Source organism: Myotis myotis, unplaced genomic scaffold, assembly GCF_014108235.1.
Source record: "Myotis myotis isolate mMyoMyo1 unplaced genomic scaffold, mMyoMyo1.p scaffold_m19_p_5, whole genome shotgun sequence".
Classification (NCBI taxonomy): domain Eukaryota; kingdom Metazoa; phylum Chordata; class Mammalia; order Chiroptera; family Vespertilionidae; genus Myotis; species Myotis myotis.
In genome coordinates, this window is record NW_023416357.1 from 67,839,487 (window position 1) to 67,861,321 (window position 21,835).

Here is a 21,835-nt window from a genome sequence, read left to right on the forward strand (position 1 = left end):
GCCGTCCGGGCTTGGCAAGGAAGACGCGCGGTGTTTGCGCATAGGTGACCCGCCTTTGCTTTGTGTCTGTGCTGCAGGTGGGGCGGAGGAAGAGGAACAGAGGAGGAGCTGGCGGCCGGCGGTCGCTGAGCAGCCCCCCAGACCCTCGAGCAAGCCCCCTTTCCACGGCCGAAGAAACCCACGGACCTACCCACTGGGGTGGCCAGAGGGCCTGAGCGCAAGAGGCCGGGACCCGGCGGTCGGGGGCGCCAGCCCCTCATGTTCCGCAGAAGGCGCAAATGTGAGCAGGCGGTAGCGGGGAAAGCCCTCCGCCCCCGCCAGGGGGACCCGGGAAGCCCGTGCGGGCTCCTCCCGCGGATGGCGGGGATCCCCCTCTCCGGCCCCGCCCCCATCCTCCTCGGGCCGGTGTGTCAGACGGTTAACCCTACCCGCGCCGCAGAACGCTAGGGCGAAAGCTCCGCGCAGCCAATCCCGACTCCCGGGCTCTGGCACTGAGCGGCCGGGAAAGATCCGCGCTGATTTTAAGGGCAAACCTAGGCTCAGGCCCCGTGGTTATTCCCGAGCCCTCGTGTAGCCTGTCGCCAAACTTTTTCTCTCCAAAGCGGGCCCCCCACAGTTATCTGGCTGGCAGCCGAAGCCCACTCTCTGCAGGACAATTGGGGAGAGGTGGGTGTGGAGCGGGGGGCTGCTGATCTGCAGCCTTTTGAGGCGTGCCTGGCGGCGGAGGAGTGGCCGGCTCCGCACTGTCCCTGCGCCTGACCCTTAGCCGGGTGGCCCAACGTGCTGCAGTACCCGGCGCAGGTGATCTAGACTGCACGTCCGGCAGTAGTTAGGTGGGGGAGAGGGGGGCGCGACACGGAAGGAAGGGAGGGACACCCCTTTCTTTTCTCCTACCCCTGCAGCCTGGCTGCACTGCGTGGGGGCTCCCCATCCTTAGCGGTGCTCACAGGCGCTCCCAATCGGCAGGTGGAATCCTCGCCCTCACCTTGTCCTGCGCACCCTTGGATTTTCACCCTGCAGATCCCTCTCCCTATTTTCCCTCTCTCACACACGCGCTCCCCTGAGCCGCGCGCCGCAAACTCAGTCTTGGTCCCCGCAGGTGATGTCATGCCCATTGTTTTGGTGCGCCCAACCAATCGGACTCGCCGCCTGGATTCTACCGGAGCCGGCATGGGCCCTTCCTCGCACCAGCAGCAGGAGTCCCCGCTCCCGACCATAACGCATTGCGCAGGGTGCACCACCGCCTGGTCTCCCTGCAGCTTTAATAGCCCTGACATGGAAACCCCATTGCAGTTTCAGCGCGGCTTCTTCTCAGAGCAGCCGCCGCCGCCGCGCTCCTCACACCTGCATTGCCAGCAGCAGCAGCAGAGCCAGGACAAGCCGTGCCCGCCCTTCGCGTCCCTCCCGCACGCACACCACCACCCGCACCTCGCGCACCAGCAGCCGGGTAGCGGCGGCAGCAGCCCATGCCTCCGGTGCAACAGCTGCGCCTCCTCCGGTGCCCCCGGGGCGGGGGCGGGGGCGGGGGATAACCTGTCCCTTCTGCTCCGCACCTCCTCGCCCGGCGGCGCCTTCCGGACCCGCACCTCCTCGCCGCTGTCGGGCTCGTCGTGCTGCTGCTGCTCGTCGCGCCGGGGCAGCCAGCTCAATGTGAGCGAGCTGACTCCGTCCAGCCATGCCAGTGCGCTCCGGCAGCAGTACGCGCAGCAGCCCGCGTCCGCCTCCCTGTACCACCAGTGCCACAGCCTGCAGCCCGCCGCCAGCCCCACGGGCAGCCTCGGCAGCCTGGGCTCCGGGCCCCCGCTCTCGCACCACCACCACCACCCCCACTTGGCGCACCACCAGCACCACCAGTCCCAGGCACGCCGCGAGAGCAACCCCTTCACCGAAATAGCCATGAGCAGCTGCAGGTACAACGGGGGCGTCATGCGTCCGCTGAGCAACTTGAGCGCGTCCCGCCGAAACCTGCACGAGATGGACTCGGAGGCACAGCCCCTCCAGCCACCCGCGTCCGTCGGAGGAGGTGGCGGCGCGTCCTCTCCGTCTGCAGTCGCCGCTGCAGCGTCGTCCTCAGCCCCCGAGATCGTGGTGTCAAAGCCGGAGCACAACAACTCCAATAACCTGGCGCTCTATGGAACCGGCGGCGGAGGCAGCACTGGAGGCGGCGGCGGCAGCGGCAGCGGGCATGGCAGCAGCAGTGGCACCAAGTCTAGCAAGAAGAAGAACCAGAACATCGGCTACAAGCTGGGCCACCGGCGTGCCCTCTTCGAGAAGCGCAAGCGTCTCAGTGACTACGCGCTCATCTTCGGCATGTTCGGCATCGTGGTTATGGTCATTGAGACCGAGCTGTCGTGGGGCGCCTACGACAAGGTACGCGCTCGAACCCCTGTCCACCCTTCCGGGGCTGCAGAGCGGGATGCCAGGTGGTTGGGGTTGGCACTGGCGGGAACTCCCTGCCTGCCAGTTGCGAGCTTTCCCGGGACAATCGGAGGGCAGTGCCCGCTGGGACAGTGAACGCGGCTCAGAAGCGCACGCTTAGTCCGCAAGGCAACTCCGGAGAGGAAGCCTTTCCGTGCGCAAAGTTCTGGAGACAGTGAGTGCCCAGCGCGTTTGGGTAAATTAAAGAAGTGGTTCCAGGAGTGTGTGGGAAAGCATGCTTTATTCATCTTCTGGTGCTCGGGGTTTAGGAGGCCCTCTCAACCGGAGAGCTTAAACTCAGGAGTAACTTCCTCTCCGGTTCCTAGAGCTAGGAGCTGCACTTGGGTCTGTGATGGCGAGACCCCGCTGCTTGGCTCTCTGGTCACCCGCCTTCCCAGCTGTCCTCTCCTCTCGCTTGCCTTTGAGGCTAAGTGATGTGACAGATCCTAGAGGCAAGATAGGGGTCCCCCCAACCCAGCTGGGAGTTCAGGCCCACTTGGTGGGGGACTCACTGACCCTCCCAACCCCTCACCACTCAGGGGCCTAGGTGGTTGGCTGAAAGTGCTTCTTTCTTAAAAGTGCTTCTGTCTGACTGTGTTGCAGGCGTCGCTGTATTCCTTAGCTCTGAAATGCCTTATCAGTCTCTCCACGATCATTCTGCTCGGTCTGATCATCGTGTACCACGCCAGGGAAATACAGGTAACTTAGGTTCTGCTGTTTATGAATGACCCAGAGTCATGCCTCCAGCCCGGAGAAGCTCAAGGCAGCTGAGCTTTTTTCCAAGCCCTCATGTCCTTGCTTGAGGTTACAGAAGAAACATGCTGCATTCTTACATACCACCTGACCTGTTCCTTCAAGAAGTTAAAAACAAAACAGTGCAGCATGCAAGCATGCAGTCATTTCTGGGATGTATTTATCAAGCCCTTCAGATTTTCCCCTGTCTTCTTTCAGGTGATCCACTTTCGCACTTCTTGTCCTTAAGGTCAGTTATGCACTAGCCTTAGTCTGAAGGGTAAACGTGTATTCTTGTTTGATACCACCCCTTCCTAGTGGTGCCTCATTATGGAAGGTTGTATCCATTTGGATCATCTCCTATAATGTAGCCTAGGGAAGAAAAGAGGCTGGTGATATTCCTAGCTAATGTATATAAATAAGACATGAGAAATCTCTAACCCTTTCTATAGCCCCCATCATTAAAAAATAATAGTAAGTTTTGAATACAAATTCTGTATATATGGTATGTGATAGATTCTTAGCTACAATCATTACATCATTTTTCAAAAATGTCAGTCAAGAGCAAAGGCTACTGCTCTTGTGAGCAGTCTTGTTAGGAAAATGTTTTAAATGCAGCCAGGAGCTCTATTGTTAGATTTGGCTGTTGCTGACAACTTCAGAATCCTCTATACAATATTCATGGGTTGTATTTTGAGTGGTATACTTTGCTGTAACCTTCAGTCAAGGATATGTTAAGATTTGTGAATTAAAATCGAGTTTTCAAAAATTAGGAGTGATTTGGGATTTTCCAGTGTAGAATTTACACTGGTATGTATTTTCTGATATTTTTGGAGCAGTTGTGAGACATTTGGTGGAACTATTAAACCATCAAATTTGACCTGCTGTCTTTTAGGAATGGCCTTTGAATTTAAAACATTGTATAGAACGTGCCATTGAAGGAACTGAGCATTAATTAGAAATTAAATTAATTTTAGGTTAGTAATTAGCAAATATATATATATATATGTATATATATATATATATATACTAAATATAGAAGAAACCCATTTTAACAGTTGTCCAAACAAAATAAAAATGCACATGACCCCAAATGAGGAGGGAGAAATTACTTCATCTTGCTTTCAAATTTGCAAAAACTTTGGAAAGTGCGATTTTGAAGGAATGAGGTTAGAGAATGAAAATTAGAAAGAGAATATTTAGAGTAAGTAGTAAAACTGCACTGGAAAAACCAAGCAAATACATATTTGAACTCTTTAAAATTTAATAACTTACATAGATCTCTCTCTAATTAGGTGCTAATGGTCATAGGCGTTTGAGATTCAAACCTTTTAAAGTGATACTAAAATGTAATTCAAACACTATGAGTGTATCTTTTCATTTTGACTTGAAGAGTAGACAGAGCTGGAAGGAACAAAATAGGTGTAAGGATTCTTTGACTCAATTTTCAGATGAGGACCTGAAGTCAGAAGAGGTGAGTAGCTTGCTGGATCACGCAGCTAGACAGTTCAGAGTGTGACCAGGCCCTGTCCTCCAAGCCTGGAGTCCAGAATGCTTCCTGCTCTTCCTGCTGTATTCTGCTACTGCTTGCCAGCAGCCCTGAAATGTGGACATTTCGCTTGGTTTTTCTCTACATCCAAATGTTTGGTATATGAAGAGGGTTAAACTTAGAAGATAATTATAGAATATTTTAGGTATTTTTAAAAATCAAGTAACTAATTTTTTTTTTTCTTGAGTATCAGAGTGGTTTTACTCAGTTCACTCTGGAAAGAGACCTTGGCGTTTGCTGTTTTTTGTTGTTGTTGTTTTTACTTTTTAATAAACATCAGCCTTCCTGTTATTACCTGTTCCTTCTGAAAAGCACACAGCTACACAAGCATTCATGAGGGAGGACATTGGATGGTATTAACAACAAAAAACAAGTGTCTTCCTAAAGACAGTGACTTTTTAAGAATTATTGAGATATTTTTGAAATAACATAGGAGTGTGAGAGGAGCTGCCAAATGTTAATTACAGGTTGTAAGAAAAAATTGATCCCATGTTAGAACTCCTGAAACTTACAGAAAATAATAAAATATCAGAAATCATATTTTTGTAGATTATGTCATACTTGAAAGAATTCTACTCATTGGCTAATTTTGAGGACAAGTTCTGTTACAAAAATGCATAGATATATTGGTTATGTATGGCATGAGTGAGAAAAATGACGATAAGCACAACAAACTTCTCTACTGTTGGGGTCATAAAACACTACAAAATGTTAGATTTTTTAAATTGGGTTTATTTTAAATGGCATATGGTTTCTGTTCAAATAATCACACTTAATAGAATTTTAAAATACATGCTTGTGTAATACCAGTTGTTTGGGATATAGATTTTACATTCAGTATTTTATCTAGAACAGTGATTTTCAACCTTTTCCATCTCATGGCACGCATAAACTAATTACTAAAATTCTGCATATTTGCCAATCTTGCAAAAAATAGGTATAGTTTTGATTCATTCACACTGGATGGCTATAGTTGTGTTGGCTGTTGTCATAGTTTTTATCTGACAATCTAAGGAAAAGCGGTCAGTGCCCCTGACTAAAAAGTCAGGTATTGCATGTTTCAAAAATTCTTATGGCACACCAGTTGAAAATTTCTGATCTAGAGGGATTTCCTCAGGCTGAAGCTCTATATTATTACCTGAAATGCTTAAAGGAAAAAAAAAATAGAAATTGACCACATGAATGTGGAGATTCTGACCTAGAAGTCAAGAACCAGAAATAAAACAGGATTGTTCTAATAGATTCAGAGGATAGTTGGTGGTACTGTCCAAATACTTCTGAAGCTCAGTGAAACCAAATTCTCAGACTTATTTTTTACTTATAGATGTCACTGCTATAAGTTCTTTAATAAGTCTTAGGCAAATAGGCAATCTCAGTTTACTAGTAAGAATTTCTAATATATTTATTAGCTTTGAGTTAAGGAACTAAATGCAGGGATTATGTTGTCATTCAGAGCATGTCCTTGGATGTAGCATGTGTCTAAAATGGCTTTTTTTTTTCCTTTTAGCATATCAACATGATGATGGGAGAGAGAGCTAACTAGTGTCGGTTTTGGTACATGGTATGATTTCTCACTGCATTCAGGAAAAGCAAATGTAATAGCCAACATTCTAGCTCTGTATATCAGAATTGATTAACAAATCATGGGGAGACCTTGACATTTCCAAGGAGAACCTTGGAAAGCAAGTCACTGTGACCTTTTGTATAATGTTTATATACACACTGACAAACTAAGATGGTTCAGGTGAGTCATGGACGGAAGTGCTTGAATTAATATAGTGTAATGAAGAATAGAGCTCAGTATATTTCAGTTTGGTGTCATTTTTCAGTACCACAGACAGCTCAATGCATCAAGCTATAGCTTGTTCATTTAATTGATTACTTGTACACCCCTCCAATAAAAAGTGAAATCACTATTTTTTTATCAGAAGGTTTATATAAAATCAGATTTAGTGGGCAGAGTTTTCAGCTACTAAGATATTAGACTTTTTCAAATAGACATTTGGCCTTACTTCATATAGTCTTCAGAAAAGTGCCCCCCCCCCCCCGCCCCAAACAAAAGGTATAAATAAAATAACCTAGGTAAGTGCCTATCTGTGTATCACAACCCTCTGACAAAGGAGAGGTGCTATAAAAGAGATTTCTTTTATACAATTTGGAAAGCTAGTTACTATCACTTGATACTAATTAATAGGGGCAAAAAACCCAGAGGCATGGTATCCCGTGACTTTTCTTATGTCTGTCCCCTCCACCCCCCGCCACCACTTTTTCTGTGGGCTTGGAAGGATTTCTTTGATGGAATAAACACTAAACAAAGTTCACATACTCTTTAAGATTTTCAAAATGAAATTTTTTGTAGATTTCACTTCATCTTTTCAACACTAACATGTTCTAATTTCTCTTAGGGAAGCAGCTTTAGTTGAAAGAGTTGTTTAGTATTCTGAGTTAAGCAAACACAAGATTCTAGGTTGGAAAAGAAAGCTCTTTGGAGTCTGATCTTTCCGGTTCTCATGGGATTTGGAAAAATGGAAAGTGCAATACTTTAAAGTTGAAAACAATTCTGTTTGATTTCATTTTTGTAATAATATAATTACATAATAAATAGCATTAGAGGAAACACTGATTTTTCTTTGGTATCGTTTGCAGTGGAATAACTCATTCTCTTTCAAGGTAGCTTTTCAGAGATGGACAATATAGACCTGAAACTGGAAGGTCAGAAATTAAAATTTCTCTCTGCTCCTGCATCTAGGCCACACAAAGGATGTTCTCTCCCCCACTCCTACAGAGAGCAAGTAGACATTTCTAGACCATGCAGAATATACTGCATATAGTCATTATTCTTATTAATGAAATAATAATAAACACACATAGTAAAAATAACAAATAGTACAGAAGAGTTTAAAATAAATGGGATAGTCACAGTCTCCATACTCTCAGTCTTGTTTCTCAGAGACAACCACTTTGAAGTTTTTCATATATGCTTCCAGAATTTTCAAGAATGAACACTTGGGTGTTTTGAGATAACATACATGCTTTTACTTCGTAATATATCTTGGAAGTTTTCCTTATCAGCGCATAGAAATCTGTCTTATCCTTTTGTAGCAGCAGCATATTATCCCATTATGGATGTATTGTGGTTTGTTGATAGGTGCTTTGAGTTTTCTAGGTGTTTGCTATTATAAGCAATGCTAAAAATGAGCACCATGGTATAATTATTTTAATCTACTGATTGGAATATATGCATATGGTAAGTATTCAGTAGTCAGATTTCTGGATCAAATGGAGTTTGTTTTAAATGGAAAGGTATTGTTCACCAGCCCTTCAAAAAGGTTCTCAGAGTTGACATTGCCTGCTTTCCACACATATTCCTCTATCGCATGGTTAACACTGGCTATTATAAAGCAGAATTTTAAATATCTTCGGCTTCTAAAATGTTTACTGCCTTCCTGAAAAACTTTTCGGAGAAAAATTATTTAAGGACAAAATGCATAGCCTCATAAGCTTATTTGCAACATTCCCTAATATCTAGTGGTGCATTGTCTAATCTGGTAAATAGAATAAGCATCGTAAAGTTGCCATCAGAATAAAATATTTGCCAACTTTTATTTTACTTTTCTTTAAAAAAAATTTGGAGGAGGTTGGTGAAGATGAAGGAAGCTGAAAACCTAGAAGGAATGGTCCTAGAATGGTCTTTAGGTCTCTGCTTTATCTGTGAGGGAGATGAGAATTACTGGGGGACTGTAAGACTCCAAAAGAGAGAGTAGAAGACTTGCATGCATTGCTTTGCTATGTGGTGGTCTGTATTGCCAGCAACTTCTACATCAGTTGTAATGAGACTCTCAGTCCCTTTGACTCAGTGTAGACACTGTCGTAACGAAATCACTCGGGACTAATTTTCTCCGCCTGCCTGTGCAAAGATCTCTGCATTATTAATGGGTGTGCCGCTAAATAAAACGATCCCTGTGTGTTTACAGAGCAGCATCACAAATGAATGAAGAGTGGAACGTTAGGTTTACCACAAGTGGGTTTGCTTGATCTGCCAAGTTGTTTCTGGGCCACATTTTTACAGCTTGGAAAGAAGGGCACTGTGGGCTGTAATTGTCCCAACCACATCTGGCAGGGCACACAGAGGGAGCCTGCACTGGTTTTACTTCAGGGGAGTTATTTTTCATCAGGCTAGAAGGTGTTGAATGGGGCCATTTTAAATATATTTTTATTGATTGCAGTGAGGAATGGAGAGGGAGAGAGATAGACACATCAATGATAAGAGAGAATCATTGATGGGCTGCCTCCTGCAAGCGCCCTACTGGGGATCAAGCCTGAAACCTGGGCATGTGCCCTGACTGGGAATCCAGTCGTGAACTCTTGGTTCATAGGTCGACACTCAGCCACACCAGCTGGGGTAATTTGTGCCGTTTTAGAGGGAATTTTTGCTCATGAGGAAATAATTTGATGTTTGCTACTTTAAAAGTATATTCTTAATCTGAAATTCCCTAAGCATTCTATTAATAAAACTAGAAACTGCGTGGAGGAGACCTGAATTGTTATCTGGCACGGTTCTCACCCAGCATGGGAACTCCCTTTATGTCAACTTTGGTAAAAGTGGTTGCCCACTTTCAGCGTGAACCCTCTTCCCATGATTGTCAGTTCATCTGTACAAGGCTGTCCCATTGCCAGGCAGCTCTTATTTTTAGGAATATTTTTCTTATGTTGAGACAAAGTCTAAAGAATTTTTGAGCTCTGCAAACATAGTAGTGATAAGGCAGTAAAGTCCATTCCCTCTTGCAACTGACATTGCAAGCATAAGGAAACAAAAATTAAGTAAAGAAACAAACTCCTTATTCTGGTAAGTGCCACGAAGAAGGTATAAGGACTGAGACAGAAAGTAATTGGGGGTGCAAGGTTGATGATCAAAGGAACACTCTCTAAGGCAGTGACTTTTAAACTGAGGCATAAAGGGTAAGAAATAGCTAATTTGGCAGAATCTGTGACAACAACCTGTGCAAAGGCCTGGTAACTGAACTTACTGCACCCAAACACATGACAGCAAACCGGTGTGTCCCACACTGGGAGAATGGTCCCGGATGGGGTGGGAGAGGATGCAACGTTCTGATATTGAAGGGTCATAGGGCATGTCAAGGATTTTTGGATTTGTTTCAAACTGCAGTAGGGAAGTCATTGAAACACTTAAAGCATGGGAGAGTCATGATCCAACTTACGTTTTAGAAGATCTTTTGTTGATGTTCTGAGGAGATTGGTCTCGAGACTAAAAGGAGACCCTTGGCAAGTCATGTCATAGTGAAAGATGATCACCTGGCTTTGGAGCAGTAGTGGAGGTGAGGAGAAGTGGTCTGATCTGAGATCTATATTGGTGTTAGAATGAACTTCCTAGTGGATTGGATGTGACAACTGAGGGCAAGGGACTAGAGAAAGATGATTCTCAGGATTCTGATTGGAGCAGTCGAGTGTATGGTGCCAGGAGGGGAAGACTTAAACTGAAGCGTAGGACGTGGAATCAGAAATATGTTTTGGCATAGTACATTTGAAATGCCTCTGACTTTACAAGAGAAACTAGAGTTCAGAGGAAAGGTCTGTAGTGGAAATTTAAATTTGGGAGTAATGAAGATAGAGACTAAGTAAACCCACAGGGATTAATAGAATTGCTGAGAGAGAATAGAAAGATGAGAAGGTCGACAGTCAATCAACCTCTGACATCTAGAGGTTGAGTAAAGGAAGAACTAGGAAAGAGAGATAAGAGTGAACTGTACCCGAGATGAACATGGGAGTGTTGTAAGGAGGCACAGTGCTGTGTATGGAATACCATGACATCTGTTAATAAGGGGTAGAGAAGTGCCTTTTGAAGTTGGAAAGTTGAAGGTCATTGCTGACCTTGATGAGCTGTTTCAGTCCAGTGATAGAGACAGAAGACAGACTGTAATTTCCAGTATAAAAGAAAAAATTGATTCCCCCTTTTACAGAACCACAGAACAAACATTTAAACATTGGGTAAGTCCCGTTCAATGTCTTCCTAATTAAATAGTCCCAGTTTCTTTGACTATTCCTCATCAGCATAGAATGTCCCCAATCACATTCTTCTGGGCTTACTCTGTTTTGTTGAATTCCCTCTGTAGAGAAGAAGGTCAGAAATGTACCCAGTACTCTCAGATGCCCATGGGGTTGTTACCTCCCTTCATTAGAGATGCTTCCTGATATTGACTGTTATTAGTCTAGAACAGTCATTGCTTCACAGGAACTGTTGCCAAGTAACACTTGTAAAATTGTAATTGAACTGAATGTTTGTTTTACATTTATTAACCTTGTTAAATGGCATCTTGGTTTCAGACCAAGGTTTCATCCTGTCAGAATTATTTGAATCCTAATTTTGATGTTTATTTGACAAACATTTTTTAGTTTCAGAAAATGCCATGTGTGGACTGGCTAGGGGATTGGTAAGATCCAAGGTTTCAAATTAGTATAAAATTCTGTTCCAGAAACAGTCAACATTAGTGTCTGCTACCTGCTTTGCACACTTGCCAATGACACATTTAACTCTTCTTCCTAGCTTTACGCTAACCGTGAGTTTGAAAAGTGATGCTGTGCTTGAGCCACAGACAGAACTCAGCAGGACTTTTCTGTTGTTGCTGTCCGCTCATCTGTGATACTTGATACAGCCTTTTAAATAATAACAACTCTGTGAACCCTGTCAGCTAGCCACATTTCTCACAAGAGTGTCATGAGGACTGTTCGATCCCTTGCTGAAGTCTGCATGTTCTCTGTGAAAGGCAATCTCGTCATCTATTATATCCAAGAAGGAAACAATGCAGGCTTCATGACTACATGCCTTTCCTCTTAAAAATTTTGTTTTTCTCTCCAGATTATAATTTTTTATTGATTAAGGTATTACATATGTGTCCTTATCCCCCCATTGCGCCCCCAATCCTCCCACTCATGCCCTCGCCCCCCTGTTGTCTGTGTCCATTGCTTAGCCTCATATGCATACATACAAGTCCTTTGGTTGATCTCTCCCCCTTACAGATCCAGAGACAGAGAAGCATCTTTCATACTGTCAAATCTCAGATTATAAATTTCATAACTATTCAAGTTAGAGAATTTATAAAACATAAAAAAGAATATGTTAGTTTAATCTCACCACCCAGAGGTAATTATTATTTATGTAATAATGTTTTATATTAAGTAGATGGTCATAGTATTTGCTATATATCTATATAAGAAATTTGGTCTTCTTTTCATGTAACTTTCAATTAATTTCCCCATGCCATTAAACATTCTCAGTAGCCCCCATTTCTCCCCACCATATAGATGTAATCAATTTAATTATTTCCCTTATTTTTAGACCTTAAGAAAAATTAGAAAGAACCTATTTAAAATTACTTTTACATGAGTACTATTGCAGATGAACTTTTGTGAGCATATCTGATTATTTCCTAAGGATAAGTTGCCAAGCAAGAAATTACTGAGTTAAAGGATATTATTTAAGACAAATTACAATGTTTATATTACTCCTTTCATTTTTAAAGTACTTACAGACCAGTTCATTAAATGACAGATGTGGTATTTCCTGGAATGTCTAGGTCTAATTTACCGGTTAGTATTTTGAGTACTTTGTAAGTCTGGGTAGCTTCTCTACCTTTCTATTTCTCCATCACTTTGGTTTCTCAGTATTGCCTAACCAGATTGGTAAAAGAGGATAATAGTTAAAGTTTATGTAGAAACAGTGTGAAAGCAGTTTTGGAAGATAACTTTGTCCCCAAATGTTCCCAATCCTTTTTATTGCAGAAGCTGTAAAAATTATAATTTCTGACATGTTTCTCTAAAACTTTCCTGCTGAGCAGAGCAATCGGACTCTCTGAGTTGTCTAAGGTTTTCTGCAGCACAGCCTCATGGCTTTGTGCACTGCCTCTGGGGCCACTGGGTCTGGGCTCATTCCCAGCTCTACCACTAATTAGCTGTGTGACCTTGGGCAAGTTATTTAGTCTCTCTGTCCTTCAATTTCCTTGTCTATAAAATGGGGAATATAAAGAACCTTTTTCATTGAGTTGCTATGAGAATTGAGTGTGTGTATGTATACACATACATACACTCAATATGTGTATGTATATAAATGAAAGGGTATATATATATGCTCATATATGTATATATACACATTACACACATACAATGTACCTAGAACACTGATTGGCACGTGGTGATGGCTACCTAGGTGTCAGCTGCTGGGTATTTTTTGCTCTTTTGGGGTTAACTAGGGTGGAAGGGGAAGAATTGTAGCCCAGCTTCTCTGGTCTTTGGGAAATAGTAATGATTTTTTTTTTCTTTTTACAAGTTTTATGAGAGGGAACAAAAAGATAAAGTGGGCATTTGAACAATGACCATTAGTTTATTAATAATCTAGACTGTGCATATGTGTGTGTTCTTTTTTTTTAAAAAAAAAAAAAAAGAAAGAAAAAGCTTTGATCTATATTAAGGATAGCCAATTTTTTAAACTGAGTCAGTCCAGATTCTCCCTGAGGCAAATTGGCTATCTGAAGACATAAATGTTCATTCTAGGTGTATGAAGTCTATAAACTAGTGTTACAGAACTATAATGTTATGACTAGCAGTTTTTACTAAAATAACCATTTCCCCTATAAACCTACCTAGGTGTGGCTTCCTGCGGGCAGTAGGGCTTCAGGCATCCGGGGCACAGCTGACAGTATCTCGTCATAACTAATTAGGACCTTGGTGACTTACAGGGCTTACATGAGGCACTCTGAAATGTGAGCAAAGGGAATGGTTTGGATAATGGAAAATTCTGGTATTCAACCTCTAGTATTCACGCCAAAGACATGAGCTTGTTATTGACAGAATTGTAAGCGTATAGGATATTGAAATAATTTCTTTTCTTTTTCTGGACTGAGTTTGTGTCTGGTAAGAGTGTTTTTTCATATGCCACCACTCCAACCACAGTGCTTGAAGCACAGGTCTGAAAGAATTGAGAAGAAGAATGTTTATGTGTTAACATGACAAGTAGCATCTCAAAGTTTTCTTGGGCCAGTGATCAGATTTTTATTGAGCTTGCATCCTCCTTTCTGTTTTCATTTCACTAGTTGAATCTGTACTATGCCAGTCTCTCTTTTTGTTATTGTTGTGTGAGTTTTGGACTTGGCTTTTTGCATTTATAAAACACATTGGGATTGAGACATCATACACTTTGAACTGAACCATGTAGACAGACTATTTTTAACAGCCAGTATTCTACATCAATAATTTGTCCTTTGTACTCTTGAATATTCTGAGTATTTTTACCCAATTATGTACTATCTATAGTAGTTCTCCAATAGGTATTATGATGGAGTTGTTTCCAAGCAATTGTATCCAAGCCTACATATCCAAATCTTTTAAAATTTGGATATGTAGGCTTTATTGCTTGGTCACTGAGGTGGTCTTCTTTCTACCAGGAAGTTTTGATCTTCCAAGGACATTCTATGCAGTATTTAGAGATTAGTTTAAACAGAAACATCCTGAATTCTGGGGAGGAAGCATTAAGCACTATAGTACTCTTTTCTTGGTTTTGACCTTGGATAGTGCTTTTCTGAGAATAGTGTCTACTGTCATGAGGGTTAAAAAAATATGTGGGTACTCATGTTTAAATTGCTTAACTTTTCACTGAATGCCTGAAGGAAATTATATCCTAGTATTGGATTTAACCTTAAGGTCATGGATTTTTTAAAAAAACATTCAAAAATAATAATTAAACTGAATATTTATTGAAGTGCTTGCATATAATGTGATATAAAAGTGATGGCTGTGTGATTTATAACAGTCACCTCACGCTTTTTCAAAGGCATATCTAGTACTTCTAGAATATATTCAAAGCTATTGACAGATAACAACTCAGTTTATGTGGGTTTAGTTATGAAAATTTTAGACTGAATCTTGACTTTTAGAAACTTGCCATAGGTCTATATTCATATAAGTGAATCCTCCCATACTTAGGAAATGTTCTTATATCTGTCCTTGGGAGTGAGAATAGCTTAAGATATATTTATTTAGTTAAATATGATATTAGTTTGCTATCTAAACCTGTAGTAATATTGCAAAATTGTAATTCTGTTTTTATGTACTATTTATTATATTTTATTTTATTTTTCCATCACCATTTATTGTCCATGGCCAGGAGTTCTCTCTGTCTTTTTTTTTCTTTTTAAAAATATTTTGAATAGCATTATACATTTTGCATTAGTATTTTACTCAAGATCTTCACTATTTGTTTCTATTTGCCAATGTCAAAGAGGATACTTAGTGAAAATGGATTTGGTCAGACTTTCAAAAATTAAGCAGTAGTACTACAAAGAGAAATATCCAATATGCCTGTTTTGAGGCAGGGGAGGAAGCAGCAACACTGTTATTAGGGTTGAAAACTACTTTTTTAAAAAATTTCCTTGATTTGGAATTCATTGGCTTGTATAGATTTTGTATATCATTTAAAAAACTCAATCTGTGTTCTTTTCTTCCTTCAGTACATTTATCTCGCACAATCTTTTTTATCCTTTTGGACAACTATCCCTACATTTTAGCTGCTATGTGGTGGCTACGTTCTGCTTCATGTTTGGGAATCTGTCCCTTGGGCGTTCCTTGCATTGGGCGATGAAGATCCTGCCCACGCGCTGTCATATTCACTGTCTCTCGAAGTCTGATACCGTGTACACAGATTGCTTCAGTGGCAGCTATTTCGAAATAATTTATCCATCAAGTGCCCCCCCCCCCTCTCTCCAACTGGCCATAGAAAGAAAGCGAACATGTGTTAAGGACTTAGTCCCACAAGCCCATGTCAGAACATCCTGCATGGAAACCACACAGCATAATCAGTGGGTAAGCATTTGCTCTGCACCATTTGCCCGGAAACAAGCGGTCTTCTCTGCACCACTGTGCAGGAACGCACATTACAAGATGATCAGTGGGATGGAGGGTGGGATGAAAGCTCATCTTTAAGACCTGAATGATGACATGCTGCCACATGGGAACCTACTCAGCCAATGCAAGGGAATAGGATTGGGAGGCTGGAGGAGTAGAGGTGATGAGCTCAGAAACCAAGGTGATTCCTAGGCTGAATACGAATTTTCATTCATTTTTTCTCATTTCTTTCTCCTCTATTGGTATAATTATGACCTGTACCTTTACTGTAGGATTAAAACAGTTGATTTTTACCCTTTTTTCTTAAACACAATGGGGGAAATTACAACAAAGCACTACAAATCTGGTCCTCTTTAGCAGGAAGATAAGAGCAGGATTTCAAAATCATTTCATTGACTTTGTTTTAAATTTGCCTATTGGATTCTTTCTTCTAAGGAGGGCCCTCCCTACCCAGCAATCTCTGAGACTGCTACTGGGTGTGTTTACATAGGCCATTGCTCTCAGCGCCCCAGCCTTATTTTCAGTTGGGAATAGTCTGGGGAAACACGCTGTGTTCTGAGATTTCCAGCCATGTCAGGATTCCCTAGCTGACTCTGATCCTGAGGGACAAGTTGAGGATACGTGCAGCTCTCTGATACCCTTGGGTGCGTCACTGTTGCTGGAGGGAGGACAAATAGGGATAAACATAACGTTTTCTGGTCATGGTGGATGGTATTTGGCACTTGTATTTATGTTGAGTGCTAAAACTTTGTGAAAGTGGAAGAGCCACAGCCTGGAGGCAGTGGGTGCCATCTGGCAGGGCCTGTCACTGTCCAACAGGGTGTGGGAGACAACACAAAGGATAGCCCCCCAGAGGACAGGGGAGGACGAGCAGTTGGACAGATACACCTGCTATCTGGACAGGCACATGTGCTTTTGGGAAGCAGCCAGGGGACAGTTAAGAACTCTGGCTCTGGATCTAGACAGATTGGGGTTAGAGCTCAGCCTCACCCAGATGACCATGAGAAGAAAATTTTAGTCCTCTCAGCCCCATTTGCTATATCCGTACAGTGGAGATGATAAATATACCTATCTCATTAGATTGTTTGGAGGATTCAATGAGACAGTGTTTATGAAGAACCTAGCATGACACCTGGCACATTATACATGGCACACTCAGTAAATGTTAACGCTTTCATCATTATTAAGTAAGTACTGTAGCCCTCGCAGGGAAGCAGAGCCTAGAGTGTAGGGGGATCTCATGGTAGGGAGGTGGGGGTAATAATGCCCTGTATTCCAAGGTGGCTGAGCCAAGTTTTGGAGAGACAGAAATTGGCCAGAAAAGGCTGATAACTTGATTAGTTCGAGCAAAGGCTGGCAAACTAGAGCCCACGGGTATCTGGTCTCCTGGGAAAATCTAGCCTGCCTGTTTTTACAAATAACGTTTTATTGGAACACTGCCATGCCTGTTTGTTTACATATTGTCTGTTACTGCTGTAGCAGAGCTGAGGAGTTGCACCAGAGACCATGTGGCCTACAAAGTCAAAATTTTCTACTCTGGTGCTTTACTGAAAAAATTTGCTGACCCTTGAGTTAGACCCCAGGATGGTCCAGAAAGGCAGGGAGAAACAGGCACAAAAATGTTCCTTCTGCCTTGGTATGAAAAGTAATTTTTATTCTGTGCTCTGATTAAGGTATGTGTTTTGTGGAGGTTCAGGCAGACCTGCTGGCAACCTGGGAAGTGAAGATTTCTGCTATGGCCCCAATCCTCAGTCTCCCTGTAGGAGCTTGCACTTCTGGGTCTGTGGTGACATGGCCTGTTGGAATTAGACTATGTCATCACGTGGGAGTAGAATGGCTGTAGTAGGAACTACTTTCATTGGGTGTCTAAGCAGGAACTTTGGGGCTCAGAGTCTTTCTGGTGGAGGCCAGTGACGAGAGTCTGGTCGTCTCGGACCCTTTGTATTCTGTCACTGAGTCTCAAGAAAATTAGCTTGGGGGTGCCTTACAGTCTCATGACACTGTTGGTGTAGCTGGCCTCCATCAGGAAGTGGGGCTCATTTGTTTCCTATTTTGAAGAAAGTGTTTTATAGTTGATTGTTCTTTAATTCCATAACTTTTCATTTTAAAAAAATCACAAATTAAGTTGGGAAGTAGTAGAGTGTTGTTTTTTTCTGTAGGTCTGGAATATTACTGTGTGTATAATTTATTAATTTACTTATTTATGTTCCCTACTGATTAAAGTTCTATTTTATATAGATAATCTCCACTCACTCTCAGCTACCTCATGGACAACTCCCCTTGGAAGTCCTCTAGGCCCTCTCTATTCCCCCAGGCCCCTCCTCAACCTCTTTCATGCGTTCTCTTAGCAAAGGACTGCTCTCTAAGCAAAGGACTTCAGCTTCACTATCCACCCAGGGCCCCAGTGAGGAAGCTTGGTCTTTTTTCCTCCCCCACTCATCTCCCCTCCTTATTCCTCACCCCCCTACCCCTGCACAGAGTCACTGGGTCCTACAGGTATTACCTCTGCTTCCTGGTAACATTCTCAAATGCCTTAGTTCTGCATTTCTGAACTTTGGTTTTTCCCAGGTCCTCCTATAATCTCTACTATATTTATATTTAATTATATTTTATATTATACCATATTATATACTATGTTGTATATTATTATGATAATATAATATACAATATGTAATATGTAACTATATATACATATATTATACATATTATATATTGAGACTTATATAATATATACTTATGTATTGTGACAATATAATATATTACATATACACTATTGTAGTATAATTAATATAATTATATATTATATATTTGATATATTATATAAAATATATATTTATATCAAATTTATTTAAAATATGTTATAGCATATATTATATTTATATTTTAATGTTTATGTTATTTTATACTATATTTAGTATTTTTCTTTAATTCAACTTTTTGACCTTATTTTAAGTAACAATACCTGTAATATTACGGATTTTAGTATAATTGCATATGTTTTCTAATGCACAAAAAATTACAACTGTAAGTAAACACCATTCCTTCTAGAATGTTCTAAGAGGAGCATGCAAAGCCCCTTTGGGAATTTCTGCCTTGGTTTTTACCCTTGTCATTTTTAATGTGTATGAATGTATTCTCCCTGCTTCCAGTTTGACAACTCTCCTTCTTCCCCCCTACCCCCACTTCTTTCAGGTGGCCCAGCCTCCCACTGCTGCAAGAATATCTACCCAAACATAAATCTAATTCTGTCACATCACTTCTGAAGTGATTTCATGGCCATCTGTTGTTGTCAGGGTGACCTTCTTTAATGTAGGTGATTCACAACACAGCTCTTATGATCTGGCCCCTATCTGCCTGTCTACCCCTTTCAGTTCTGTTCGTATACCCCAATATGCCACTTCTGCTCTAGCAATACTGAACTACTTGCAGTTCCCCAAGTAGTTCAGTATTCCATGTCTCTGTGCCTGGAATACCTTTCCCCCTTTATTTGTCCAAATCCTGCTGCTGCATGAAAATTCAACCTCAGAGTCATCTCTGCCCGGCAGCTTTCCGTGCCAACCACCTCACTCAGTTGGACTTAGTTGCCCTCCTTTTTCTAGCTGCCCAGCAGTTTCACATAGTGGTAAAGAGCCCTGACATGAAATGGAGCTTGACTCAAACCCAGGTTTTCCTAACTTCCCACCAATGGCTTCTGGCAACATAGTCACAGCTCTCAACTTTACAGTTTCTCATCTGTAAAATGGGGAATGGGGAGAATTGAACCTATCTCATGAGGTGACTGTGAGTATTATACTGAGATTATATACTTAGACCAGTGCTGAGCACATGGTAATCACACAGACAGTGTGATTATTGTTGTCTTTATTGCATTCGCCATTATTAATCATGACCTCTGTGATCCTCAGGTTTTTTGTTTTTTTTTCATGTAACGGGATAAGGATCATGGGGTTCTGTTATGACTGCATGATGTGTTTGGGGGCCAGTCAAGGCGGGAGAGAATGGTGATGTCCTTGGTACAGCATACAACTGGTTCATTACACATATTTTTGCCCCCAAGGGGCATCACCAGCTGCACCACTGTATGCTGCCATCCATCACGCCATGGAATTTACCAGGGGAGGGGCCATGGCAGGAGCAAGTCCTCTTTTCCTGTCCATATTTTCTTTCTGACAGTGCCAGGACTGTGCTGGGCATTAAGGTTTGGGTGGGGAACTTACCTTTTGATTATACAATTTCCTCTTTAACCTGGAAGAATATGATAATATTCATGGATCTAGATAATTGTACCTGTAAGAGAGTGATAAATTATCATCCTATTATTAGATGAGCTATGAGTTTAATGTTCACTCATGTATATAACTTTTTCCATATTTTAATCATGGTTCAGAAATAGGCTGAAAATGGTTGCTCAGTTGATAGCAACTTAGATGGCCACGGCATATGTTTTCTCTTTGTTTTACTTTATTAATAATCTGCAGTGCAGTCCTGACTTCCATTGCTGTTACAGAGGGTTTTCTAGCTTTTCAGTTAGTCTTAATAGGTGACCATCTCTGGCATCCATAATACCTCCAAGTCAGCTGTTGCCACTGATCCTTTCTGTGATAGATAGCCATTTCTGAGGTTAGTAAATAAAGCCAATTGTTGTTGGCAGTGCATATTTGCCCGCCTGAACCTCAGTTACAGTGGTTTGATGTATACGTATCTGCATGAGATCATTGCTGCCTCTGGGGGAAATAGTAAATCTGTAGTTAGTTTATTCAAGTGTTGGCATTTATGTTCTCTGTGTCCAGGTGATAACATTAGGAAACTCAAGTTACTCTGTTTTGAGGCATTTGACTTAGACACCTCTTTCTATGCATGTTAGGACAGAAAAAGAAAGCCAACCTGGGAGACAATTCCTCTCCCTCCCAGGACTCAGTAGTTCTCTTGTCTAATGAAAAGCTTTTATTCCCCTTGTCCATTTATGCAGCCTTTTGTCATCTCTGGACATCGGCCACTCCCAGGATTAGCAACTTGCCTGTGTTAAACCATGTGATGGGACCTAGTCATGTTGAGAACTTTTCTCTGGACTGTTTGTGTTTAATGTTATGTTCCTGGTTTAAAGACTGTTTAAGTGAACTTTTTGTGAATGTGTGAACCTTCTTGAGTATAGAAGATGAAGTTAATAGAAACAATGAGTCTCTTATAAAAGTGTTTTCTAATTTGCCCATAGCTATAATAACCAATCTATGACTGTTAGTGGAAGAACTGTTTAGCTAGGTTTTGTGCAATTTTCAGAAGACTTTGGACAGGTCTTCTTAGTCTAAATCTCTGGTTCCTGAATTTGAGCCTGTAGACTACAGTGGGGTATGTATGTATAGACCCTGTATTCTCTTATAACTTCCACTCAGATGGTATTTAATGAATATCTAAAAATTAGGTGTGGTGACAAGGGTAACATTGAGATGAAAGTGATATTTCTTAAGGAATATGCTAAAATATTGACTGCCTGAGGATAACTATGGTCTTAGAGGGAAGATTAGGCAAAAGGGACATATTGGAAGATATAGTAAGAGGCACATAATGCTTCTCAGTGGGTGTGGGAAAGGAATAGGAGACCAGCAACATGATTACTGTGGAAACTTGTTGAGCAATGTAAAAGAGAAGTCAGGGTTCGTTAGCCACCTGCTTTATTCTTTGGAAAGGCAAATAACTAATATGTATTAAAATAACCAATATGTATCATGTATCTGTTGTGGACAGGCAATGTGCTAAGTCTATTTATACACATTGTCTCATTTAACGTAGATTATAATTCTTATTCAGCTAGTGAATAGTAAAACTGAGAGTCAGATTCAAATCTATGACCTCAAAGGTTCTGTTCTTTTTGTAACATGGTCCTTACTGTTAGGTATAATTTTATTTGGAATATATCAGGAAAGTACAATTTTCCATATCAGTTAAAACTATAAAGTGAAGTAATGACTTCCTGAAAAGCTATGATATTCAAACATTGGGTTCACTTTAATATAGATGAAGGAGATGGTTTCCTCTGAATTTTACATTATGTTACCTTTAACTCACCATAGTTGATTAAGGAGACTGTGGTAGAACAATCTATATCCATAATTAATCCTTCGATAAAATGTGTCTTATTTAGTCTTTTTCATATGTCTCTAGGAGTTGTTCAGAAAGAGCTGCAGTGAAAGCATAGAAGCCAATACTCAATTATCCATGAAAGAGAAG

At 41.7% G+C, this 21,835-nt stretch overlaps 1 protein-coding gene across 2 annotated transcripts in view; it reads left to right on the forward strand.

Moving 5' to 3' along the window:
* KCNN2 (potassium calcium-activated channel subfamily N member 2) overlaps positions 1-21,835 on the forward strand; it is a 362,515-nt gene that overhangs the window by 215,167 nt on the left and 125,513 nt on the right. For both annotated transcript variants that reach the window (XM_036310432.1, XM_036310433.1), the window contains exons 3-5: positions 78-280; positions 1,100-2,370; positions 3,022-3,117. In XM_036310432.1, the coding sequence (XP_036166325.1) occupies positions 259-280; positions 1,100-2,370; positions 3,022-3,117 (1,389 nt within the window). In that variant the 5' untranslated portion in view covers positions 78-258. The remainder of the gene's footprint in view (positions 1-77; positions 281-1,099; positions 2,371-3,021; positions 3,118-21,835) is intronic.